Genomic DNA, 27,632 nt, shown 5'->3' on the forward strand with positions numbered 1-27,632 from the left:
GGTTACAGCTGTGCTAATCCCCTCAGACTTCGAGTCATACAAATATTATTATTTTCTCACTGTGCTATAATGTGAAAGTGTTGGGAGGTCGTTATTATGGGTACTGTGTATTCATAGCACGGGGCCTCAGGGCAGACAGGCTGTGCTTCTGTTCTACCTCCTCCACACCCGTGGCTCTACTTTTTATATTAGGATGTGCTTTAAATTTCTTAATATTCATAATTTCCTCTTTATTATTACAAAAGCAACATATGTAGATTGCCATATTAGCACTATTAATATTTTGATATTTATTCTTTCGGGTATATATAGATCAATCTGTCTGTCTGTCTGTCTGTCTATGTTTTGGTACCAGTGTGGGAAGTACATATTTGCTTTTTGTTCCAATTAACCTGAGCTCAGTCTCTGATACTCTTCTGTGGCCTAGTTTTTTCAGTTAGTGGTCTTCACCTTTCCATGCCAGTTCATTTCTGTTTAATTAATCCTCAGTCCATATTCAAATTTGTCTGGTTGTGCCAGAAATCTCCTTCTCTGGCTGATATTTCCAGTGTATATACAGTTTTATTTAGAGAGGAGGAAGTATTAGACAGCTTTGAAAAAAAAGTTGTAAAACTATTCATCCAGTCAATCCCATGCTTAAAGTGGACACTTAGTAAAGGTTTTTCTGTTTTGTTTTGTTTTTACCACTCCCATAGTCTAGAGGCCCTGAGACTTGGGCAAAAAGCACTAGTCCCCTGCTCTTCGTCCCAGGCTCACTCCCTAGGAATAATCACTTTTCAGTTCTTGAGTTCAGTCTTTAGTATTTACCTCTGTGTCACCAAATGTATGTTTATATTACTTCTTAATGAGTTTTCAGTTCCAGGCTTTATCCTTCTTATTCCCAGTGTAGAAGATGAGGCTTCAGTTGTCTTTCGCCTTCCTGTCCTTGCCCCACCTGCACATCTCCTGTCCTCCAAGTAGATGTGTTTCACTTCTGTTTAGATTGCTCTTGATGTTTGTGTTGTTAGGATTTTGTAAATTCTGTACGTAGCTGAGCCATGATTATTTTTTCTTACACATCTTTTTATTTTCTCTGGAGTTAACAACTGAGTTGGTCCTTTTCTTTTGGTAAATTTTTTTTGTCTTTTATCCTTAATTGAATCTTAGGTTCTTTGCTAGTTGTCTAATCTCTTCTAACACAAACATTCAGTATGTTCAAACACATGAATATTCTGTCGGCTTCATCTTCCCAAAGCCCCGTTTGCCAGAGCCTTTGGAGCTGCTTCAGTCCGGACCTGATGTTCTCTAGGTCTGCTGTGCGGTTGTCGTATTGGAATAACCCTGGGGATTCATTTGCTCTCTTGGTCAGGTCCCGTTCTTTCTCTTCCATGGCATATTCCTTCATTCTGGTGGCCACATCCTCTAGTAGCCTTCTGAATAAAGATGGGTCAAGTAGTTCATTTTTGGAGTGCCTTGCATGTGTAAGAATGCTTCTGTTTCGTTCAAGGTTGATGTATGTTGGCTGAGTATTGACTTCTGGGGTAGAAAGAGTTCCCCCAGAATGCTGAAGGCACTGTTCCCATTGCCTTCTGGCTTCCAGTGTAACTGCTGAATCTTCGTTCTGATTCTTGACCTTTTACATGGAGACTGTATTTTCTCCCTGGAGCTGGGAACTTCTCTTTCCTTTCAGTGTTGTGAAATTTCATTATGGTGTACTTTTATCCATCATGTATTCATTCAGCCTCTTCCACCTCAGAACTCATAGCCTTCAATTTGGGGAAATTATCTTGAATCATAACAATTGTGATTTCCTCCCCTCCATTTTTTGTGTTCCTGTTTTCTGGAACTCATTATTTGGATTTCAGACCTCCAGGACTGGTCTTCTGATTTTTCTTCTCTTTTCTTTCCCAGTTTCCATCATTTTGTCTTTTTGCTCTACTTTCTGGGCACTTTAGTCAACTTTTATCTTCGAACATATTGAGATTTATCTTCCAAAATCTATTGAGCTTTTTTTTTTTTAACATTTTTTATTGATTTATAATCGTTTTACAATGTTGTGTCAAATTCCAGTGTTCAGCACAATTTTTCAGTCATTCATGGACACATACACACTCACTGTCACATTTTTTTCTCTGTGAGTTATCATAACATTTTGTGTATATTTCCCTGTGCTATACAGTGTAATCTTGTTTATCTATTCTACAATTTGGAAATCCCAGTCTATCCCTTTGCTTGAGCTTTTCATTTTGCTGTGATATTTTAATTTGCAAGAGCTTGTCAAAACTTTCTGAATAGACTTTTTAATACTAGCATCCTGTTCTTCCATGATTTGCAGTATTCTTTTTTGTTATCTAGTGGTGCTGGTGGCCACAAAACCTTGAGCACGCTAAAACCCACCAATTGTACACTTTACATTGTATGGTATGTGAATTATACCTCAGTGAAGCTGGTATTAAAATACTTTTAAAGATATTTCTCAGACGATATTAATGATAGACTCCTTTTGAAGGAGGTAACAGTGCAGGTAGAAAGGAGAAGAGGAATACTTTGTACTGCTCCTGTGCTTTCAGTATATTCGGCTCTGTTCCAGTGTTACTTCATCCAGGCAGTGGTCTGTGGGTTTGGTAATATTTGCTCCATCGCTCAGATCAAGAAGCTGAGGCTTATGGAGGCTAAGAAATGTGTGTAAAGTCACAAAGCCAGTTGGTGACAGAGCAGGATTCAAGCCAAATCCCGTGCTGTTCCCGGTTCCCCAGATGGCCCAACATGGGCTGGGAGCAAATTACATTATGGTTAAAAGTTAGTGAAAACGGGGCTGTGAAGTGGATAAACCCAGTTAGCTCTGGTGTCCAAAGAGCTTTAAAAGAAAAAGTCCAGCTAAACCTGAGATGCTACTGTAAGCCAATTCTTTCTAATTCTAGCTTTGTATTTGGTACTTTGTAAACAGTTGGAAAACACTTTTATTCAAGTTGGGTTGATTTACAGTGTTGTGTTCAGCTGAAAATTTTTGCAGTGATTGCTTTCTTTTGAAATATTTTGGGGAAAGGGAGATTTCTCTGTTGAAAGAGATGAGATGATAAAATTCTGCACGCATATAGCAATACTTATATACACACATTCCACAGAGCATTGTGAGTTGCTATCTGGAATTTATGTGTTCTTTGAATAATATATATGAACTCTTATCACAACAATAACAACAAAAATCGCTGGTCTTAGAAGTGTCAAAAAAAATTCAAGATTTGAAACAGACCTGATTTTCTTGCGTCTCTGGTCTTGTAGGCCTTTGCCCAGTTTGATGCAGAGGGTGATGGTACCGTTGATGCTGAGAACATGTTGGAGGCCCTCAAGAATTCCAGTGGAGCTAATCTTCAGGGGGAGCTGAGCCACATCATCAGACAACTGCAAGCCTGTTCTCTTGTTCCAGGTAAGGCTGTCATCTGAGTACTGAATTAAAGAACGCTCTCTTAGATCCCAGATGAATTTGCTGTGATGTGGGTTGTAATGAGGCAGGCTTGTGGGCCCCATGAAATAAACATGCTTGTCTCATAGTCTTCGTTAAGCTCATGATCTGAATTAGCGTTCAGTGTAATCATCTCTCTTGTTCCCCAAAACAGTGGGGGTTGAGCAGTTCTCCCATTCTTAGGAGCCTTTGTCCTGAGACTACCTTCCTTAGTGGATCTTTTTATTTTGCTCTCTCAAGAAGTATTCCCTGGATCCAGGTGTATGTTCTCTGAGCATCCTGCATTTGTTTTTTGCTACATAAGACCATTGTAATTAATTAGCTGGTTATTACTCACTTACTTCTAAACGTCTGTCTTCACTCTTATCCTGTGAGCTCCATGAGGGCAAAGGACCTTCTCTTTTATTTCTGCTGTGTCCTCACATTTAGTACAATTTTTGGCACATGGTGGGCACCCACTGATTTTAGGAAGCTGTCACTCTGAAATTTAAGCAAGAATAAAAATAGCTTAAAATTAAGTATTACTTATTCTACATTGTACCTATGAAAAAGCTTTGTCTATGTTTTGGTATGGTTTCTTTGGGGAGCTCAGAAACAGTATCAAAATTACCCTCTTTTTTTCTCCTAGTGAAAAAACAGTTGAATTTGAAAGGAAAAAAAAACCCTTGTGTATCATTCTTTTGGTTCAGTTTATCTTATCTGAGAGCCTTTCCTGCTCTGTGCACTTGGTGTCATAATACTTGAGCTAGGGCAGCAAGACGGCAGATAGACTTGATAAATACATAAATGTAACTCTGGTTGTCCTTGACCTCTCTGGCTTCTTGCTGAGGATGTATTGAGCTAGGGCAGGATGGTTTCTCTAGCTTAATAAAGAATGCCGATTTCCACCCTTCCTCAAATTGTCTTTAATTATGTAATTTTGTTGTTGTTGTTGTTAATGGAGGTACTGGGGATTGAACCTAGGACCTTGTGTATGCTAAGCATATGCTTTACCACTGAACTATACCCCCCACCCCCTAATTGTATAATTTTTATAGGCTGCCTGTACATGTTAACTTTTCTCCTGGTCTAATGACAGTTAAAATTATGCTTTGAATTATGCTTAGCTAACTTATGTCTTGGTTACTCCCGCCTCTGCGTTAACCAGCATGCGGCTAGCACGAGGAGCTTTATTTGGACACCTCAGAGAGATGTTCTGGGAGGAGGGGAAAGGAGTGGAGACCAGGGAATTCACCACTAGGTAATACTTAGTGCACCGTTGCTCTGGGTGATCCTGAGGAGAGAGAGAGATTCTGTTACAAAAACTGGGGATCCAGATCCCAAGGTGCTTACCCAGCAGGGTCATGACTTAGGACTTTCTGCTCAAATTTTTTAGCAACAGCTAACTTAAGAGAGTTGTTTTATTGCAGTCCTTGGGCAAACCTTGGTGAGCTGAGCTCACCTCCCTGGTGGGATCTCAGTTTCCTAGATCCTCTGTCTAACCCAGACTGACACTTCCTCCTTTTGTGTCTCACTGCATGGGTGCTGAATGTTTGAAAGAGAGACAGCACCTTTACCGAACTCACTGCTTATGTCGGCATATGACAAAAGTTTTCCCATTATAAGAATCAGTCTGTTTTTTCGCACAAGTTCTGGGCCGTTCAGTGCAGCATCAGTAGCCCCATCACGTGAGGTTTGGGTATTACTCTGCGAAGAGAAGAAAAACTGTAAGAGCGGGACAAGGATGGCACAGACTTCTGAGTCTTGGGAAATCTATGCAGCATCTCCTGGTTTTTGTGTAGGGGCCCGAATCAAAATGGGCTGCTTCAAGTGCGTAATTTCTCTTCATGTTTATCTTAAAAAATCAGTGCGAAGTTTCATTCTGCTTTAATGTAACCTGTTGTTTTACACTTAAGAGCAGTTTCTCCCACGGACTTCTAGAGTCTTGCTCTAGGCGCTGCTTGTGTAGGTGTGTTCGGTTTGTGAAAGTTCATCAAGTGATGCAATTATAACATATGTACTTTTTGTTATGTATGTGATGGTTAATTAGAAAGTAAAACAAAACCAAAAACAAATCCTCCCCAAATCTACAGGCATATCTGAACTCCACGAAAAGCTGCCACGTTTATTCTCTCTTCACTTAACCACCTGGATCATGTGCACCTCAGTTCAAAGCATATTATTGTAGGTTCTGAGGAGCCACGGAAGGATTTGAAACAGGGCAGACATGCCTGTTTAGTGTTTTTGTAAGATTACTCAGGTTAATGTCAGACAAAATGCTGCCAGAGGAGCCCCTTAAGATCTCTGGGTGGGTTGAATGGGCGGTGTTGAGGCCAGAGCCTGGGCCGTGGCCAGAGGGATGGACAGATGAGGGAGACTCCAGATGAGACACACTGGAGAGAAAAAGCTGAAATGGGGGAAGGAGCACTCGGAGGGAGTGCGAGGGGCTGTTTCCAGTCCTACCCCTTTTTTGTTGTCTTAGTGTGTCCCTTGAACCTCATTTTCCTCAGTTGTAAAACAAGGATACTGGTACCCTTGGTGCCTTCCCCACCCCCACCCCCACCACCTTGTTGTGAGGACCGAATGAGATGATGTGTGTGGAAAGACCTTATAAACTGAAAAGTGCCATCAGGAATTGTGGTCAGGGTGATGGTTGTATTATCATTATTGTCTTATGTTACTTAGTATAAAAGCAGTTATGCCTTTAGTCTCTCATGTGACAAACTTTATTCCTAGCCCATATTCTGTATGGAAAACTTCTTTAAAAACTTCTAGTTATTATTTAAATTTATAAATTAAACTTATAAAAGTTTAAAGCTTAGATTGAAACAGATCATTTTCCTAAGTCTGCTAAAATTCTGTTAAACTAAAATGAAATTAATTTTTAAATTGGGATTACTACTGATTCATTTCTTAAAAGCTTCCTTAGATTTTTGAATGATTAAAGCTGAAAATATCAATAAAGAGTCTTAATGGCTGCTTTTAATTCAGCCAATTCAGATAGGTCGCCAGGCAGGGGATGTGGAAACTATTGTGGTGGGTTCCTGCAAATACCAAAAATGGATTTTTTTTCTGCTTAGGTTTCATAGACATATTTTCAGAGTCCAAGGAGGGCCTGGGTGTTCACTCGTCCATGATTCTGCGCTTCCTGCATCGCAATCGGCTCTCCAGCACTGTCATCCCCTACCCCCTGCTGGACCACTGCAATAACATGTGCACCATGCGGTCTTCTGTTCTGAAGGAGTCTCTGGACCAACTGGTACAAAAAGAAAAGGGTACGTGTGCAGGGGTGGGGGTTCCTGCAAATGCTTGCTCGTCGTGTTTTCCAAATGCAGTATTTATTGAAAGGATGAGCCAGCACTTCTCCCTGCTTTTATTTCTGAAAAGATAATAGTGATCAGTTTGTAGCATAAGAATGTGATCTGCCCTCCCTCCCCCTCCCCTTCCTCTCCCCTCCCCCATCCCTCTCCTCCCTCCCCCTCCTCTCTCTCCTCCTCTCCGTCCTCTCCCTCTCAGTCTCTTCTTAACACAACTGGCTTCTTGTCACTCAGGTCTCTGCTCAGATGTGACTTCAGGGAAGCCTTTCCTCATCACTCTTACCTAATGCCCTCACCCCCACCATTCCCTGTGTAATGGCCTAAATGGCACTTATTGTCTGAAATTGTAACAGTATTATTTACTTGGTTTTTGTTTGTCTGGTTTGCTTCATTATCCTTGGTGCCCAGAACTGTGCCTGCCACACAGTAGGTACTCTGAACAGCTGTTGAGTAAATGAAGGAGGGAAACCACTACAGACTCACTCAGCGACCACAACAAAAGTTGATAATTTTTGGCAGATCCGTGGAACATAATGGAGTCCAGAAACAGACCCAAGTCCATGTGGGAGTATAGTTCTGGATTCAGTTAGCATTACACGTCAGGAAGGAAATGGGAATTCACCAACAAGTTGAGTTAGGGCAACTGGTTAGCCATTTAGAGAAAAAAATAAAACTAGATTTTTAACTTACTACATTCACTGAAATAAATTTCAGATGGATTGAAAAGTTCAACCAGAAAGAAAGCTGTAAGTGTGCTAGAAGAAAGTAGTTCCCCTTTATAAAAATCTTGACATAGAAAAAAACCTTTCTAAGCAGGACGTGTAACTCAGAAATGACAAAAGAAAAGATTAATAAGTTAGACTGCATGCAAATGCAAAGTTTTGTATAGTGAAAAAAAATACCATAAGCAGATTCAAAAGACAAGTAACATTTTAGGGAACAAGAGTATATTTTGTAACGTATTGTGACAGACTCAGTTTTTCACTAACTCTGACCTTGGGCAATTACTTAATTGCTTTAGTTTCCTTATCTCTAAAATGAATTAATATGTAGAAAATGTGTAGAAAAGTGCCTGGTTCACAGTAAACAGTCGATAAATGTTACTTATTATATGGGTATATATACATTACATATTATATATAAAATACATAAATTGATATGACTTGTGACCCAGTAAAAAATGGATGAGGGTAGGACCAGGCCATATTCAAAAACACAAGTGGTTTATGAACAAGTGTCTTAAAAAAATCTCACTCAAAGAAGTGTAAATTCAAACTATAAGTCACCATTTTCTTGGCATAGTTTTGCAAATATACCAATGATTGAAGTGTTGTACTTATAATCAGCTTATGTTTCTCTACGTTGTCATGTTCTCCAATTTGGAAGGAGATTTTAGGGAGCATTTCTTTTTCTAGGGCCAAAATATCAAGCGTATTTCTGTCAGGTATTTTAAATGACTTTTTTTTTCTTTGTGGAAGAGATATCAATTGATAAAATCTGGTTTTTCTTGCAGAAAGCCCTGGAGATCTAACTAGAAGCCCAGAGATGGACAAACTGAAGTCAGTAGCAAAGTGCTACGCTTATATAGAAACATCCTCCAACCCTGCAGACATTGACAAGATGACAAATGGAGAAACGTCATCCTACTGGCAGTCAGATGGCAGCGCTCGCTCACACTGGATTCGGTGGGTGCTGTAATACCAGGTTTTTTTTTTTTTTAATTAAACTATAGTTGATTTACAGTGTTGTGTTAGTTTCTGGTATACAGCATAGTGATTCACTTATTTTTATATATGTGCACACACAGACTATGTATATTCTTTTTTATATTCTTTTTCATTATAGGTTATTATAAACTATTGAATACAGTTCTCTGTGCAAATATACCAATTCTTGAGTGAAAAAGCCCAAGAAAATTACATGCTTTCTTTCTCTTATACGATCAATGTGTTAAAAAAAATTATTTTTTTAAATTTTAGAATATTTTCTGCTTAACTGCCTAGTATTTTTTCTTATGACTATCTGTGAAGGTACTTTAAGAATCAAATAAAAGGAATCATGTAAAATTATGTAACATGGTTCATATATTCATAAATTTGGATAGTTTCTTTACTTGGTCTTTTAAGGGAGAGAATTAGCATTTGACTAATATTTTATGATACTGATTTCAGATCTTTTTCACTAGTTTCTTAGGAAAATTAGTATCACAAGGGGCAAATACTTTTCTTATGTCTGATATGATTTTACTTTTTAAGATCCTTTCTACACATTTAAAAAATCAGTGTGCAACTAAGTTGACCAGTTTTAGAGGAGCAAGAGGGAATGGGGTGGTCAGGAATCTCGGAGTGGAATTGATGACAGAAACTGGTATTTCTAGAAGTTCTGATGCTGCTGTCTAATATGTCACCTGTCCCTTCAGAGAATGGGCTAATTTCCGTTGGTAGAAATGGAAATAATTATCTTGTTTTCTCACAGAAGATGAATATGCACTTTAGCCATCTAATTTACAGATGAGAGAATAGACTCAGTTCTTTGGATGCAGTTTAGAATTTGCTTGTTACCAGGTAAAGAGATTTTGTTAGAATGTTCATATTCTACTTTCCTGCCTGCATTAGTAGCTTAAAAGGAAATATAAGATTGATCTTGAACTGAAAGGAATTTTAGAAACTCGGGAAGGTCATAAGGGCTTTGAAACTAACAGCCAGCATTTCAGGTTAGTTGCTTTAGGAAACTCAGTCTTTGGGTATGTCACAGACAAGATCTTGGCGATGGAACTTGTGGGCCCTGCCAGTTCTCAGCCTGTATACACACTTGTAGTTTCTGCTCTACATGTTTTCCAGTTTAAAGATGAAGCCAGATGTTGTGCTTAGGCACCTGTCCATTGCAGTGGCTGCCACTGACCAGAGCTACATGCCGCAGCAGGTGACGGTAGCCGTGGGGAGGAGTGCCGGTGATCTTCAGGAAGTCCGCGATGTGCACATTCCCAGCAACGTCACCGGCTACGTGACCCTGCTGGAGAATGCCAACATCAGTCAGCTCTGTGAGTTAACCGAGATGCAGCTCGCCCTTCTGACAAACAGGACTGGGAGGGGAGGAAGGAAGGAACATTTTTTGGCAGGAAGACCTCTCAAGTAGAGAAGCTGCTTGTCTTTCTTTGGAGATCCAATTTGCTTCTCATGATGTACACAAAAGCAGTCATTATTTCATCTAATCAGTGTTTTTAAAAGTTATAGAAAAGCAGTAAAGCCTTTTCTAATTAAAAATATTTTATTTTTGTTTTCTTATTAGAAAATTAGAAATGTATAGATAAACAAAAATTACTCAAAATCCTACTACCCAGGGATTGTCACTGTGAATCCATTGGTGTGGATCCTTCCAGACCTTTTCTTCTATCTGTGTATTTGTGTGTGTGTATAAATGCACACACACTCACATATATATATACACACACACATTTTTTAAATAAAAAATAGGTTTGTATATATATATCTACGTATATCTATACATATCATTTTGCAAAAACAGTGCTATTTTGTACGTGCTCTTTTGTAACTTTTCAACGTGTTGTCCTATCATATATTCATGCACACCTTTATTTAGTGTTTTAAGAATAAGCCATAATTTTAACCAGCCTTTTTTATTCTTGGGCATTTAGGTTGTTTCCATTTTTATACTATTCTATCCTTGCTTCACACATAGCATTTTGGAAATAATCACAATTCTGTGATTTCTTTCCAGGCTTATTTCATTCAGGGAGCCGGAACGCTTCATGTTTTGTCTCATTTCTTCTCATGCTTTCCTGGGCCAAAAGAAGTGTTCTTACTTTGCTCAGAGGAACTGAGGCCTAGGGAGGTAGAGTGTTTGTGTCTCACCCCTAGGCAAAGAAGTAGTTAAGCTTGTGGAGTAGACGCTTCCTGTCTTATACTATGGTGGTCTTTTCTCTAAGTTGTGTCTTTCTTAACTTCTCACCTCCTCCTCTCCAACCCAAATAAGAAATTGTGACAGCCCTTAACAGTGAGTCATGCCTATGTCATCTGTTTGGATTTGATTATTAGAAAGAAATTCTCAACTGCTATGAGCCAGCTGCTGTTTTATAACTAATCCAATTTCAGAACTCTAGGAAAAATTCTAGAAATTTTCTTACCATCTATTTAATCAGGGTTTTTAAAATGTACTTTGTGTTAATTTTCAAGAATCATAAATTCCTAAGAAACTTTGTGATGTAAAGATTTAAGCCACCCTTAATTTTGCACATTAATATTCTTATGACTCCTTAGATTAGTCAGTGCTTTTTTTGGACAAGTTTTATTATATACTAGCTCCATTGCACACATCATTTACTTCTGGCATCAAAGCATATTTTCAGAATTTTCTTTTCAAAATGCAAATTACTATTTTGCTTTTAGTTGGAAGCCTAGCATTTGCGGAACTGAAGAAGTTAATCCAATACTGAATTTGTTGTTTGCGCTTGACAGATGTCCAGATTAACATAAAGCGTTGTCTTAGTGATGGATGTGACACTAGAATTCATGGTCTGAGGGCTGTTGGCTTTCAGAGAGTTAAGAAGTCTGGGGTCTCAGTCTCAGATGCTTCTGCAATATGGTATTGGTCTCTGCTGACATCCCTGGTGACGGCTTCCATGGAGACAAATCCTGCCTTTGTCCAGACGGTGCTGCGCAACACTCAGTAAGTCACTCTGCTTTCCAGGCCTGTCAGGGTGCAGTCCCCCTCTAACCCTTCAGGGTGAGTCACTGAGCAGCCTTCAATCATCGAGACTCAGTCAACAGCTCATCCCCAGGTGCCCTGTTGTTTCATGTTTGTGCCTTCGGCTCTGGTCTTATGAGGGGGGTCACACTTGCCGTTCATAGTCCTTATCCACTGGGGAACGCTGGCTCACATTTGCATAGCACTTTATATTGGATGAAGCACCTTCAGATGTTATATATTACTTACCTACTTACATTGCAAAATGTACCTGTAAAAATTATGCCCATTTTATACATAGACAAGGATATTGTGGCCTTCTCTGAGGTACAGGGGCAGGCAGTGATGGATCGGTTTGAATATAGGTCTTTGGACTGAGGCCCTAGGTTGAGGGTTCTTTTCACTAATGAGAGAAATCTTTTCAAGGCACCAAACTGACTTATTTTTAAGTGTAGAACACCTTTAAAAATTCTCTCTTAAGAAACTGTTAGGGCAAAAAGACCCAATAGTAACATACAAGGCAGAACAGTTAGCTTCAGGAGTAATGAAGCATTAGTATTGTATGTAAGTTTAATAACTGATAATAGGCACTATTCGTGTAGGCTATCAAAATATCAGATAAGAGATTGCTCATATTTTGTTCTCTAGATGTCTTTTGAGATTTATTATTGCTATTAAATAAAACTTTTAAGCAAATAACGCTGCTGGCAGTGCTGGATCTGAAGGGTAACATTTGGCCAGACTCCTTTCTTCCTGCCTGTTTTAAAATTAAAAACAAACAAACAACAAAAATCGAACTTAGAGAAATATTGCAAGTGCAATGCAAAACAAAACAAAAACAACCCAGCTTCTTCCTGAACCAACTGAGAATAATTTGCCAACCCAGTGCCCCATGGTTCCTGAATACTTTGTATGTATTTCCTGCAAATAAAAACATTCTGCTACAACCATCAAAATCAGGTAATTATCCACTGTTACCATCTAATTCTCAGATACCACTCACGTTTTGCAGATTGTCCAGAATCATACTTGGTATTTCATTGTCATGTCTCTGTAGTTTCCTTCAATTCCCCTGCCTTTCCTTGACTTTCAAAACTTTGACACTTTTGAAAATTATACGTCAGTTATTTTGAAGAGTGTCCTTCAATTTTGATTTATCTGAAGTTTCATTGTGATCAAATTTAGGTTCTGTGTCTTTAGCAGGAATATCGTAGAAGTGATGATGGGTTCTCATGCATCCCATCAGGCAACACACAACTTCAGATTGTCCTGTCACTAGTGCTAGTGACGTTAACTTTGCCCCCTGAAAGTGTTGTCTGCTAGACTTTTCCACTGTAAAAGAATTCCTTTTGTAATTAATAAATATTTTGTGAGGAGGTACTTTGAGACTATGTAAATATCCCATTCCTCATCAGCCTTTATAGTGGTATGGGTCATGATCCCTATTTCATTCACCGGGTTATAGTTCTTCACAGTGTTGATGCTCAGACTGGCCCAGATTTGGCTGACGGGAACCTCTTCAGTCTGGTTCATGTGTCCTTTTGACATGTCCTCATTGTCTTGGAACACTTCCTTACTTTCTAAAATGGCAAGATATTCCAGGCTTATCTTGAATGTTTCCTGCCATAGTCCTGGAATCAGCAGCCATTTTTCTAAAGAGTCATGGTTGCTTTTACTGGAGAGTTGGGTTTAGAAACTAAACAAACAAAAAATTCATTGCTGAGTGTTGCTTCTCTCAGTGGACACAGCTAGGAAATATATGTTTGTATATAAGTAATAGATACATATGTGTGTACATAGGCACATTGACACCTATATTTATTTTTGTATCTGTAACACTGAAAGCTCTGAGTTTACACCGATGCTTCTAATTCTGTTCAGCACTATGGCGTTCATTCCAGTTTTCTGTATTTGTAACTCCCTTCTCTGATTGTGAGAAACATGGCTTCCATCATGCTCAATGTATTTACTTATTTAAACAATCCTGCTCCAAATAACCAGCCTCCCACCTCCCCAGCCCTTGCCTGGATACCCTCCTTGCCCTCTTGGTACTTTCATTCCATGGTCATTTCATTCCATTCCTGTCTTTTGTGCAAGATACCTTTCTCCCTGCTTAGTAACCCTGACTCCAATACCTCACTCTTGGCCACCATGTGCCCCACCCACCCACATGCCTGCCCAAGCACACAGGAGTGCCGGCCTTGGCCTTATACAGCCCTACTTTCTGGACTGAATTTTCAGGAAGGGGAAGAGGAAGAGCTTTCTGCCTTATTTTTGTGAAGCTATGAAAGTTGTTGAAGAACAGATATATTTAAAGTTTATATCCCTAAACAATTGTAATAGTTGATTCTGCAATGGTCTCTTCACTCTTAACTTTTAAATATCAGTGATTTAGAACTATTTTGAAATTTAAAAATTACTTTAAAAAAAGATCAAGGGGGAAAAATAAGAAAGAAAAAATGTTATGAAACAAAAGTGGAAATATATTCAGTGAGTCTTTGCAGGCCACTCACGTGTATGAGACCTCGCTGATCAACTGCACATTAGTGTAGCTGCCCTGCTGACCTAGCTCACATAGAACAGAGGGGACGTGAAATGAGAGCAGAGTGGAGCTGACACTGTGTTAGCCTTGCTGTTTTTTTTCCATTTTGCAACGTAGAGGTAACATAGTTTCAGGGATTCTCACTACTGTTGTCATAAAATGTCAGCTGTAGAATTTTGTGTTACTTTTTGCATACCTTCAAGTTGTCCCTGGTGCATTCATTGACTAGCACAGTTGCTGGCACAGAGTGGGACTTGGCAATTTTTTGTTGCATGAGTTTATTAGATGAGGAGGTAAAGCTATTGTAAAAGGAGATGAGAAGAGAGAAACATTAAGGCAGAAAGGCCAAGAAACACAGGCAGGAATGAAGAAAGTGATGGGTACTGATATGTTTAGGAGGAAATAAAATTCATCAGACATCTTTAGTTACTGTAGATCTGAAAATCGAACATATAAGATCTCACTTTTTTTATCGTGTCACAAACTGGTCTGCTGCTGGGGTCAAGTTTTCTAAGAACTCAGGGTTTTTCTGTAGCGTATATATGTCTTTTGCTCCTACTACCTAAAATGAATACTTGATTCCAGAGGGTTGAATAGTCTTTTATAAAAGGAAATGGAACCCTTAAAGAAAAAAAGAAAAGAAAGAACCCCCACTAAACTATATGGCACCAGGACTCCTGGGGAAGAGAGGCTGGTTTATATTGTGTACCAGGTTCTCTGTAGAAACACTATCTGTTTCTTGATAAGGAAGTAATCAAAACAAACTTCTGGTTTTTGTCTAGAATTATATTATTAAATTTATTTTTTGCCCGGGTTTTTTCTGATTTTACATTTGGCACTTCTAGGAAGGCACTGCAGCACATGCCTCCGCTCTCCCTCTCACCAGGATCGACAGATTTCTCCACCTTCCTGTCTCCCAACGTTCTGGAAGAAGTGGACAGCTTCCTCATAAGGATAACTAGGTAAAATCAAGGTTGCTGGGGAGGGGGCGGTTGGTGGGAGGGCATATGTGCTTGCTAAGCCTTTTTTTTTTTTTTTTTTAATCTTTTAAAGGTCACTAAAAATGGTTCATTTTTAGCAACTGAAGAGAAAATGAAATAATGGTTCCTTCATGTAAACTCTGGTTATTTAGCAGTGTCACCCGACCTCGGGGATTGCGGGCAAGGGTGGAGTAGTCCTCTGATTGAGCTCCAACAGAGATCTCAGAGTCCAAAACATGAAGCCTCTCAGTTCACTCATGGCCCCAGCCCAGCACAAGTCTGACAAGCCTGATTGTCCACAGACCTGGGAAGGGACACCCTGGTAGCTTGATAGAGGGGTCGCTTCATGTGGGGACACTCAGCTCTGTCGCAGTGAGCCCTGAAGATATTACTGTGTTAGAGTACAAACCAGGCCCTGAGCCATCTGGACAGCTTTAAAAGTTTCAGTGTAATGTGATTACAAAGGCAGATATGTGTGACGTGGAGTACATCTAACATACACTATTGGTGCTTGAAGGAATAAACCCTTCACTCTCTGGCCAAACCACATCATCAAGGCCTCTTCATAACAAAGGCTTATTGCAGAAGCTTATCTGTTTTTGGTTTATAAAGTTTGACTTGTTAAAATTGATAGCATTATTTAATCTTATAGATTAAGGGTACAGAAGTGGCTTTAATTTCCTGGTCCTCTGAGTTGATCTAGTTTTTCTTGAGATTATTTTAAGGATTTTGAAAAAGTATTTCTGGGCCGAGTAGGGGTATAGCTCAGTGGTAGAGCGCATACTTAGCATGCACAGGTCCTGCATTCAATCCCTAGTACCTCCATTAAAAAAAAAGAAAGAATGAAAAAGTATTTCTGGTAAGCATAGAAGGCATATGGCAGGTTGATTTCACGTACAGTGATCAGTTCATGGAGCTTGAGCTACCTGTATTTTCTCATGGTTTTTGCTCTTTGTTTATAGCTGCTCTTCTACTCCTGAGGTGGAGCTGACCCTTCTGGCTTTTGCACTAGCAAGAGGAAGTGTTGCCAAAGTGCTGAGCTCTCTGTGTACGGTCACTGACCACCTGGACACACACTATGATGCCTTGTCCCTCATCTCATCTATGGCATCGGTCAGGCAGAACCTGCTCCTTAAATACGGTAAATGACCTTGGCATAATGGGCATGTCATAAAACCATCATCACTGTTAGATCTTCTGGCATCTTCTTATCTTTTTGTGTAGTTTGTGGACTGGGTTGTTGTAGTTTTACCATGATTCCTGGATGAACATATCTCCTTTGAGTGAGGTTGGTAGGGAAAAGGGACATGCTGGTTCATTTATGGCAGCATTAGCAGAAGAGGACCTGAGTGGCCACTAATGGCCTAATCACTTAGGCTTGGTGGGCATTTGAACACAGCCGTCTTTGGTAAAGTACAGAAGTGTCTCATGGTGTAGGCCAAGGGGTTGGAAAGTTGGAGTACCCCTCATCTAGAGGAGGAACGGAACTACCCCAGACACTGTGCAAAGGATGCTTGTCTTAGAGGGCATCCCCTGCATCCTCGTGATGGCTGTCAGCTGCTTGGACGGACATACATGGACTTACATACATGCCTGCCACCAATTTTCCCCTCGGGCCCAACAGCAGTCCATCCTAGTACTTTTCTTCTGACTCAGGATGAGGCTTCTAATCCTCAACACAAGAATCTGTGTGGCCGCTCTGATGACTGCACTTGACACGTGCCATCCTGCTTGTAGCGCTGAAGCCTCTGTCCACAAAGCACAGCACTGATGCCGTCCCCTCCGGTAACAGAGGCAGTACTGTGATGTCTCCTCATGATATTTGTACCTTTGCCTTAATAATATGACTCAGTAATTATGTTTAATTTTTAAAGTTGGACAATTGATGTCTTGTAAATCCAGCCCCCTTTCCCCCCACTGATTTTGGCAAGGTCATTTTTTGGAGGAGGGTAGGGGGCCTGTAGCAGGCATGGCTGGATGGGAGGGATGCGTGGTGTCTGGCAGATATTCTCCAGAAAGTTCTTAATTCCGTTTAGCGTTACTTGGGCAGGGAGCACAGGGGAGGGGAGGGGTGCACAGGGGGACTGTTCATTACTGATAATGTTGAAGCTGTGGCCTGGGTTAATAGGGTTATAGAGTTTTCATTGTATTATTAAAACAAACAAACAAACAAAAGAAAAGAACAGTTTTCAGATCATTAGAGCAGAAATTGAGTTTTATAATTTTGAAAACTGTCAGAATTTGCCTGGAGAGTTTTAAAGAAAGAAGACCCAAACCCCTAAGACACTATTTATATATTTAAATGCAATTACAATGAAATTAATTATTGGCTCCAAAGTAATGTCTTAGGAACCCCTCCTACACACACACAAATATGCTGAGTCTGTACTGTTAATCTGTGTCTTATAATCTGCTTTGTTTCTAAAGAATGGTTATTCTGGAGTGATTCTCCTTGGAGTCACTTAGGGACATAAACTGTACGTTGTCTCTTTCAGGAAATCACAAAAGGATGGTGTCAACTTCTGTGTCATATTACTTCTCTATTTTAGCTTTTAAATGAGTAAACTTTTAGTTCGCAGTCTGGATGGCCACAGGCTCTCCATTTCCACTGATGTGCACCCCTAATTTTCATTTTCTTGTAGCTCTGACTTAAGGCTCTCTCTCTCTCTCTCTCTTTTCATTGATCAGGTAAGCCTCTCCAGCTGACTCTTCAGGCCTGTGATGTCAAAGGAAAAGAAGAAAAGTCAGGACCTGAAAACCTCCTTGTTGAACCGTGGACGAGGGACGGTGAGTGGTTGGCCTGTCGGTTTCTGGTGAACGGAAAGGGCCGCGGTGCTCACTATGGGCTGTGTGAGATCACACTCTGGTCTTTGAAACTTTCAGGGTATACAGTCTTCACTGCAGGTGTCCTTCAGTTGGCTTCAGTGGTTCCTGACACGTTTGTGTGGTTTCTCTACTACAGCATTGTCATTTGCTAGGTGTCAGTCGCTTATAACAACTTAAAAGTTCGTAAGAGCCTTCAGTTTTGAAAAGCAGGAACTTCTCTTGAATGTAAAAAGTTACCATTTTTAAGTTCAGGTTGTCTTTCTATTGTGTTATCTTAAAATATTGAGAAACTCGGTGAATCAGTAGCACCATAATGCTAAAAACATAGCTGAAAAAGGTGTTTTTCCATGTGGCTGGTCTGACTTTGGAAGTGTCCGGAAGGAAGCCTCACTCCTTCCCTGGCGTCAGCGTGGTGACTGCTGATGCGCTGTCCAGCGCCGAGGCTCTTTTCCTCATCCAGTGGGGGTGTTTGTGAGTCTCTTTCTCGTCCATCTTGTTGGCCAGTTAGTCTCCTGCGTATGTCCCCTTTCTATTCACTCTACTGCTTTGAATATTGCCAGTTCAGTAAAGGATGTGGAATGTTCCAGCAGTTATCAAACATTGCAAAAACTGGCCTTACTGCTTTTGACTTCGTTTCCCCTTGTCTTTCCTCACAGCAGAACGGACTTCATGTATGCTCAAGGGTCGCCTCCTCTCTGTCCTGTTTCTTGCGGTCATTCTCAGCACCAGCAGAGTAAAGGCCTCTGGGAAAATGTGCTTTCCCTGGCCACACCTCCTCTCCTGGTGTGCTGAACAGAACACCCAGCATTCTTTTTCTGCCCATTTCAAAGACTTTCACAATCTTCCCTGACAGAGTATTCTAGAAGCTAAATAAATCCTCTCTCAGCCTTTAAGCCTGCTTGCCTCTAACAGTCATGATTTTAGGAATGATTCAGAAAGGTGATTAATTGTCCAGTCTTCTGTCTCTTTGAATTAAAGTCTTTATCAACTTTTTTATTTCTTTACTGTTAACTTAGAGCAGGGCTGCCTGTACAGTCGAAAAGATTGTGCTCTGAGAAAGTTACACCTGGCCCATGATCTGTCACATAGGGGTTTATCATTGGGGTGGCATCTATCCAGAGGGGAAATCTTTTTCTAATTTTCGTGAGAGTACCCTGCCTCAAAGGACATGGTTTGGTTTTGCTGCTCTTAGTTCTTAGAGCTATTACAAATCCACCAGTCATCCTAACTTTAGTTTTTCCTTTTTGTAGGTTTTCTTACAGAGACTGGAAAAACCAGAGCAAGTACTATTTTTTCTACAGGAACTGAATCTGCCTTCCAAGTTACGCAGATCAGAATTATGGTAATTCTCATGCTGCCTTGTTTTAGAAATGTTACTACTGTCTATAAAAGTAGGATTGCATTTCAGAGGTCCATGTCACTGGTTTTTCATCGAACATGTAGTGGTTATTAATCCTGTGGCAGGCCTGTAGCAGAGGCCGGGGCACAAAGGTGACTTGACTGGTAAGTCTGTGAATGGTGTGAGTATGAGGATCAAGAAAGAGAAGGAATCATTTCTTGAGAAGCCTCTTTTTACTTTTCCAGGACCTGGTGTATTTGAAATCGCATTTTGTCCATTTGATTTTGCATTAAGCTATTTGAATTTGACCATAATATTTGGGAACAAAACGGCCACAGAACTTTGGCCCTGCTTATGTACTTTATTTAGCTCTCTGTTTCCAGGTTCGACGTGGTGGCATTGGTGCCCAGTGCGGGTTGGTGTTTGCCTATAACTCATCTTCTGATAAATTTCATGCAGAGGAACACTTTAAAAGGTTTGAAAAATATGACAAATGGAAGCTTCAGGAATACAGACAATTTGTAAAAAGCAGGTAAGGAGCAGAATAAAAATTTTTGTAGTTAATAAGAGTGTATACATTTTCTTGTTGGTGAAATATATTTCCTTATTTTTATAGGAAAGTTGCTACTAACCCATCTTCAGTGGCCATGAGCATTCATTGCTTTCTGGCAGCACATGTGAAAATGTATATTTTAACTTGTTCATAGACTCTTACTTGGTCCCTTCGGTGACTAGGTGTGCACATCTTCAAAATGGCTGGGTAGTGACACACGCCTGAACTGTGGGCAGCCTGAGGTCTTTACTCTTACCTAGCCACTGGAAAATTTACCCAGGCTCCAACTTCCCTCCTCCTGTTTTTATGCTTTTATTGAAAATGTTTATTAAGCACCTACTATGTTCGAGGCCTGATGCTAGACACTGAAGATACCATAATGAGCAAATTGGCACAGTCCCTGCTGTGTAGAGCCTACTATTTAGCTTGAAGACAAATGCTAACGCCTGCAGTGTCACAGTGCTGTAAGTGCTAGGTAGGAGAGAGAAGTTACCCTGGGAGCACATGGCAGAGCACCTGACCTGATCAGGGAAGGCTTCCTGGAGGAAGTGTTGAATATGGATGAGTTAAAGTTAATCAGCCACTTGCAGAAGTAGAAAGAGAGTGTCCTGAGCAAAGAGAAGAGCAGAGTTGAGAACTTACAGATGGAGTCTGGCAGACTCAAGGAACTGACCAGACCCACGTTGCTGAGGTGTGCTGTAGGGGCAGAGTGGGGAGAGGAGATGCTGGAGAGTAGGAGACGTCAGGTTATTGAAGGAGTTTTTGTCTCCGTTTCAGGGTTTGGACTTTATCCTGAAGGCGGTGGGGGGCAGGGGAGAGGAGTTGGGGGCAGTGTGTTGTTGAGGAGTTTGAAGAAGAGGAGGAGATCGCATCTCCCCTGCCGTGTGAGGCGTGGATTGGAGGAGAGTGAGCAGGGAGGCAGGATGAGATGGGTAGAGGCTGTTGCTGTCACCTAGGGAGCCAGAGTGTGGGTGCCCGCAACTCGAGCAGCAGCAGCTGCCATGGGAAGATGTGGACCCATGTGAGAGACAACAAGGAAGTAGAAGCAGCAGGGCCTGGGGAATGACTGGATATAGAGCAGGAGAGGAAAGAAAGCCTGGGTGTCAGTGAGTCCTGGGTTTTGGCTTGGCAGGGGGAACATTGGTAGTGCCTTTTTCTGAGATTGATAATACTCAGACAAAACAGGTTTGTGGGAGGATGATGAGCTCAGTTTTGGTCTTGTTGGCTTTGAGGTTCCAGGAAGCCTCTGAGATAACTGAACTAGTTGGATCAACAGGTCAGGAGCCTCGAGGAGACGTCCTGAAGGCACAGATAAGAGAGACATTTCAACGATAGTTTAAAATGAATTAGAAGAGATCGTCCTGGAGGAGTATGTGAGCTAGGAAGAGCAGAGACCTTAGGTCAACATGCTGAAAGGCATTGGCATTTAAGGGGCGACAGAGAAAAGGAGACTGAGAAAAACAGCCAGAGAAGCAGCAGGAAAGCCAGGGATGTGTCCTCATAAAGCCAGAGAAAATCGTGCGTAAAGAAGTAAGGAGTGGGCGGTGGTGTCACGTGTCACGCGGGAATGGGTAACTGTAGAAGTGGGCCTGTTGGATTTAGCCACAGAGGTCATTGTTGATGCCCCCTTATTACTAGTAGCAAGTTAGAACTCATGGAGCTGAGCCTGGTACTTGCTCTTTTTGCTCCTGTACTTTGCAGGTAATGAGGTGTTGGAGTTTTTACTATTGCCCGCTACTATACTATTAGGCTTTAGTGTGCTAACGAACCGCCAAGGATTACGTTCAAATGCAGATTCTGATTCAGTAGTTCTGGGGGGGCCCGAGACCTTCATTTCTAACAAGCTCCTGGGTGACTCTGATGCTCCCTGTCCGCACTTCAGGCAGCAAGGGTCTAGAATAAGTTCCTCTCTCGGCTGGACTTCCTTTGGTGGCATCCCTGACAAAGGGTCATACAGCCTCTCTCGAATATCCTTATTAGAATATTAGAATATGTTCAACTGAAACTAATTGAAATTTGTAATTTCAGCTCAGTGGTCTTAATTCCAGCCCTCTAAATGAGTTGGAACATATCTCTCTCATCATACATACGTACTTTTTTAAAAGATACTTTTGTTTTAAAATGGTAACTAGAGATTACACTTGTTTTTAAGTATCTGTCTTTCCCACTCCTGGGACACTTTAAAACAGGTCTTTTTTCCTAAACCTGCTGTCAAACAAGATCTTTCACATCTTATATAGGATGATTTTTTTTTAAAACCTAAATGCAGGCTTATTTACTATTCCCTTGCTGATTTAGTTCCTGGTTCCAGCCTGAACTACTCTGAAATCCTGATTTGTTTGGCCTATAAATTATCAGTCTTTCTCCAGTTTGGAGATCAGTGTTAATAGACATGTGTCTGTCAGACGGTTAACTGACAGACCATATAAACAAGTTAAATGCCACAGGGAAGCATGTGTTTCCCTGTCCTCTGGTTAGACACTGGTCAGTCAGCAGGCTCAGGACCAGTTGTTTGGTTGCTCTGCATACTTAAGAGGACTAATAGTGAGCTCTGTTTTCTCCACCCCGCCTGCTGGGTGGTGTGGTGAACAAGGTTGCTTCTTCCTGATCTCTGATACCCTGCCAGCTCTCTGTATCTCAGAGACTTCCTTGATGACTCCCAAAGAGTGAATTTAAAAATCCTCAAAAAAACAGTATTTTTAAACTTTTTATTTATTTAATTTTTAAAATTGAAGTATAATTGATTTATAATGTTGTGTTAGTTTCTGGTGTACAGCATAGTGATTCAGTTATCCATATACATACATGTTCTTTTTTGTATTCTTTTCCATTATGGTTTATTACAGGATATAGAATATAGCTCCCTATGCTATACAGTAGAACCTTGTTATTTATCTATTTTACATATAGTAGTTTGTCTCAGCTAGTTCTAAACTCCTAATTTATCCCTCCTCCACCCCCTTTCCCCTTTTGGTAACCATAAGTTTGTTTTCTATGTCTGTGAGTCTGTTTCTGTTTTGTAAATAAGTTCATTTGCTCAAATACACAATATTGATGAAAGTCATTTACATGGTTCTGGCTAAGATAGAATACCAATTGACCCATTAGTTTTAGGATTAACTAGATCATGAAAGGTTTATGCTAAGAAAGACTATGGTAAAAAGAGAATAGTTTTTCTCTCTGTTACAGAACCTACTTTGGGTCCTTCATCTTTTCCTTCTTGCTGTAAATCCCTGTGTTTGCTTATTTTATCCATACAAAATACTCAAGTGTTGGCTAACTTGTTAGCTGTGTCGCAGACTAAATAGTTTAAAGTCTTAGGAATGCTGCTTGAAAAGACTGCCATTTTCTCCTCATTTATTTAATCCCGAAAAAGGAAGTACCAGTCAAGTATCCAATTTTTAAAAAGAGACAGTTGTGCTTCTTCAGCCTCCGGGGTGAAATGCTTTCCTGGGAGGACTTCTTAAGGAATAGGAAAAAGTACTGAGGCCCATGAAGGCTGAAGTTTTCCTTTTTTGGAGTTCTGGGATCTGGAAGCTGCCTAGCTCTTACCCTTCAGCTGTTGCAGGTACAGACCTCAGGCCAGTTGTATGTATGTTCACCAGACGTAGAGAAGGAAAACTGAACCTGCCTCTCCTTTGGATCTTTCTAGAAGTGCGCACCAACTGTTGCATTGTACCTTACTCTTAAGTAGCTCATCTAAGATGCTTTGACTACATATCTCATTCTTCAGATAAGCCGGTTATCTGGAGAAGCAGACTTCCTCCTTAGTTCCCAGATTATATTTGGGACTAATAATCATTCCCATTTCACAGATGAGGAGGCTGACAAGTGGGGAGGAACTACCAACTACCCCATATGTTCAAAGAGGCACCAGGTGCCACACCCTGTCCTCGACGGTTAACTGACAGACCATATAAACAAGTTAAATGCCATTTAGATGGTGCTTTACTCTAGACCTTGAGAAGTTTAGAAACAGGAAAATGTTTTGTGATTACCTTTGTGTTTACAGGATCGGTTGTTCGTCTGATGACCTTGGAGAGGATGATCCTATTGGCTGGTTTGAGCTGGAAGAAGAGTGGGATGAAGCAGATGTCAAATTACAACAGTGCAGAGTTGCCAAAGTAAGCATCAGTGAGTTGTGGCCTTCATGTACTCGCCCACTCCCTCCCTTTGTTCTGTAGGTGTTTATTGGGTGTCTATTGTGACCCAGCCTTGTGCTAGCACTGGAACCCCAGAGGGGAACCAGACAGGAACATGACCCTCAAGGAATTCAGAGTCTCATGAGAGACACAGATATATGAGACCCTGTGACGTGGGCTGTGATAGAGATATCCAGGGGGCTGTTGCAGCCCAGAGGAAAAAATACCTAACCTAGCCTAGAATTCACTAGGGAAGGCGTCTCATAAAGGTGGTGTGATGCCAAGTGTTGAAAGTTGGTTAAGCCATCGTCTTTAGCCAGGCTCAGAGGTGAGGAGAAGGGCATCTCAGGCTGAGAGAGCATCAAATACACAGGCCTCAATGCGAGAGAGATGTCTTTCCATAGCTATGATTATGTGGCTACTTAATTATTTTAACCTCTGTTGAAAACCATGTAAGAAGCTTAAATAAGAGAAATAAGACCTACCTTTGGGGTTCAGTAAATATTTAGGCAACTGAGTAGTGGATTCTGGAAGGCCCTCAGAAAGGGAGCTTTCACTGTAAAGAGCACATGGTGCACACAGAAGTTGGGCTTTGACAATAGCTTTAGATTTGAGCAGATGAGGCCATGTCCTGGCTCCCAGCATGTGGATTGCTTGTAACTGGGGCTTTGAGATAATCCCTTACAGTAGTCATTTACCACGTAGCTATTTTCTGTTTCAAAATGACTGTGCTACAGAGCAGACGTACTTTTCTTATTCATTCTGTCTTACCCTGAAAAGAGAGTAATGCCATTCCTCTTATTGTGATCCTTCCCAAAACCTGACTTCGTTCAACATTTGTATTGTCTCTTTCCTGTTTGTTGTAGATAATGGACTAATACTTTGTGTCTCCAGTGCTGGGCGTAGTGGTACCTGATAAATTACTAAAGTCATAAGGGGACCTTCCCAGAAAGGTCTTTATCTCCCTTTCATCAATATCCAGGGCTTCTGAGTCCCCTTCCTTACATCTCTCTTGTCCTTTTCAGTATTTGATGGTGAAGTTCCTCTGCACCCGTCAGGAGTCGGCGGAGCGCTTGGGAGTACAAGGCTTGAGCATCAGTGGGTACCTCCGGCCCACGAGAGCGGAAGCGGAACAGAGCATCGTCTGTGCTCACTGCAGGAAGGCCGGGGAGGAGAGCGTCTGTGGGGCCACACTGCTCCTGAGGACCCTTCAGTTCGTCCAGCAGCTCGCCCATGACCTGGTAGTGTTGCCTCAGTTGTTAGACCTCGTTCCTTTGGGGAAAGGAACACTAACTAGCAGAACCTGGCCCTGCTGAAGCCATGCAGTGTGAATGAGAACAGCAGGCATCACGCTGCTGTGGTGATGTTGGAAGGTCAAGGGGAGTGAGATGTTGGGTTTTGACGGCATCAGTCAGTGGAAGACTAAGTGGCAAGTGGCCATCGTTGTGAGATTTTCTGGAAAAGACCTTCAGGCAGATCTCAAAGATCCCCAGCTGTGGTTTTCAGGGGTAAAATACGGAGACAAAGCAAGTTTGTGGGATTTCTGTCTTCTTTAAGTGTTAGAATGATTCCTGAAGTGTAGGTGAATTCTGTTTGTTCACTAAAAGTACCGAAATAATAACAGGGTGTTTTTACTGAAATGTAGTTGACTTACAATATTATATTTTAGGTATGCAACATAGTAATTTGATACTTTTATAGATTACACTTCATACAAAGTTATGATAAAATAAGGCTATATTCCTTGTGCTGTACATTATATCCTTGTAACTTAAACTTTATTTTATACATAATAGTTTGTACCTCTTAATCTTCTTCACCTATTTTGCCCTTCCCCCCACTCCTCTTCCCTTTGATGACCATAGTTCTCTGTATCTGTGAGTCTATGTGTTTTATTTGTTTCATTTTTTAGATTCCATATGTAAGTGAAAACTTTAAGTATTTGTCTTTCTTCATCTGACTTATTTCACTAAGCCTAATAGCCTCCAGGTCCATCCATGTTACAAATGGCAAAATTTCATTCTATTTATGGCTGAATAGTATTCCATTGTATACATGTATCACATCTTCTTTATCTATTCATCTGTTGATGGACACTTAGGTTGCTTCCATATCTTGGCTATTGCAAATAGTGCTGCAATGAACCTTGTGTTTTTGATACTGACTTCTACAGTCACTAATAAAAAAAACACAGTGACAGCCCACTCAAAGGAAGATTCTTGCAGCCATCACCATGGAGACCATGGCCTATTACTTCAGGAAGCTAGTCGAGCCCTCTCCTGTATGGTATGCAACAGTGTCTGCTCTTGACCTTCATTCTCCTTGAGGGCACATTCAGAGGCTGGTGGCTCAGTTTGTATATGGATTGTTTGGTCTTTGTTATTCGGGCTGTCCTATCACAGCAGAAAATAGCAAATGAGAGGGAGGTGCTTAGGAGTAGCAGAAGTGTTCGCAGCAGAATTGATCTTTCACCATGCAAGCAGGGAAGGGTCAGAACATACTGCAGTGTAGTCCTGGACAGTAATCATCATCAAGCAAAGATTCACTGATATTCCAGGTATAGTATTTATGAAGTCCAGGAGCCTTCATAGGGGTGTGTGTGTATGTTATGTGTATATATACATTAACATGCACATGTGCACTCACACATACTTTAGAAAGTTTCCAATGAAAAATTGTTGTTCACAGACTTTTTAGTAGTTAAGAGTCAGCATCAGGTATGTTGGAATTTTACATGCGGAGCCACCTTATCCCTTAATAATGTTAAGTTAATGAGCCATTAAGGTATTTCTCTAAATGCATTTTTCAATTTTTTTTTTCTGGTCTTTATAATTTTTTAGGTACAGCAGAAGGAAAGTGGTTTAAAATATAAATCTTTTCTGGACTTTACGGGGCTTGATTTGCAGATCTTCTGGAATTTTTACAGTAAATTAAAACGAAAGTAAGTCAGAATTTATTACAACATGATAAACACAACTGAAAACACTGAATTTTGTTGTTCTAAATGGATAATTTTTTTTCTTCCAAGATTTTTTACTTTCTTCCAGTTTATATTCTGATTTGGAAGATTTGGTTATTATTGAAAATAACATCTCACATTTCTAAAAAATGCTTTATTTGGGCAGTGTTTTGCAAATATTTTGTCATATATCATCACAACCTTGTAATGACAAGCAAGTCAAGTATTGTAATATCCTCATTTTACTAATGAAGAAACGGGATCAGAAATGCATCTCTCTGCCCCAGAGTGGGCAGAGGCAGACTCTCCCATTCCACCTTTCCTCCTCTCAGCTGGCAGTCTTTTTACTGAGCCTGACGCCTAGTGGAGTCCTGTGTAGACAGCTGTTTGGCTTACCTTTTTGCTCTCTGTTCTTTGTCTTCTCTGTAGCCCAAGGGAAGAATGCATCTGTGCCCAAACCCTGCTTCTGCAGCTTCTCCAGAGCTGCTTCTCAGTGCTGCAAGGAGACACGCCGGGCGCCTCTGAGGACGCAAAGGCTCCACGCCAGAGCCCTAGACAGGTGGAGGCCGCCAAGGAGCTCTACACACACTTATGCGATGGTAGGGATTGGGGTTCTTCTGTACTGTGACCCTGTGCCGGTGGCCTGCAGGGCCTCCTGCTGTAGACAGCGGGGGTCCTGTGACCATGCAAGCCAGGAAAGGGACTGCTCCTTTGGAAAATGAGCTTCCTTGATCCTCCTTTGAATCATTACTGGGAGTTCAGGATTTAGTCCCTCCTCCACGACTTCCTCTTGGTTTCTGATATAGAGTTGGGTTATATTGAGAGTAGTTAATATCACACTATTCAGTC

General features: G+C 40.9%; 1 protein-coding gene across 2 annotated transcripts in view; it reads left to right on the forward strand.

Moving 5' to 3' along the window:
• ZZEF1 (zinc finger ZZ-type and EF-hand domain containing 1) overlaps nt 1–27,632 on the forward strand; it is a 94,687-nt gene that overhangs the window by 10,102 nt on the left and 56,953 nt on the right. For both annotated transcript variants that reach the window (XM_074342559.1, XM_074342558.1), the window contains exons 2-15: nt 3,262–3,406; nt 6,502–6,696; nt 8,252–8,423; nt 9,579–9,778; nt 11,214–11,424; nt 14,830–14,946; nt 15,927–16,105; nt 17,653–17,751; nt 19,041–19,132; nt 19,513–19,661; nt 23,695–23,806; nt 24,850–25,065; nt 26,665–26,765; nt 27,213–27,382. In XM_074342559.1, the coding sequence (XP_074198660.1) occupies nt 3,262–3,406; nt 6,502–6,696; nt 8,252–8,423; nt 9,579–9,778; nt 11,214–11,424; nt 14,830–14,946; nt 15,927–16,105; nt 17,653–17,751; nt 19,041–19,132; nt 19,513–19,661; nt 23,695–23,806; nt 24,850–25,065; nt 26,665–26,765; nt 27,213–27,382 (2,158 nt within the window). The remainder of the gene's footprint in view (nt 1–3,261; nt 3,407–6,501; nt 6,697–8,251; nt 8,424–9,578; nt 9,779–11,213; nt 11,425–14,829; nt 14,947–15,926; nt 16,106–17,652; nt 17,752–19,040; nt 19,133–19,512; nt 19,662–23,694; nt 23,807–24,849; nt 25,066–26,664; nt 26,766–27,212; nt 27,383–27,632) is intronic.

Source organism: Camelus bactrianus, chromosome 16 (assembly GCF_048773025.1).
Source record: "Camelus bactrianus isolate YW-2024 breed Bactrian camel chromosome 16, ASM4877302v1, whole genome shotgun sequence".
In the NCBI taxonomy this organism is placed as follows: Eukaryota; Metazoa; Chordata; class Mammalia; order Artiodactyla; family Camelidae; genus Camelus; species Camelus bactrianus.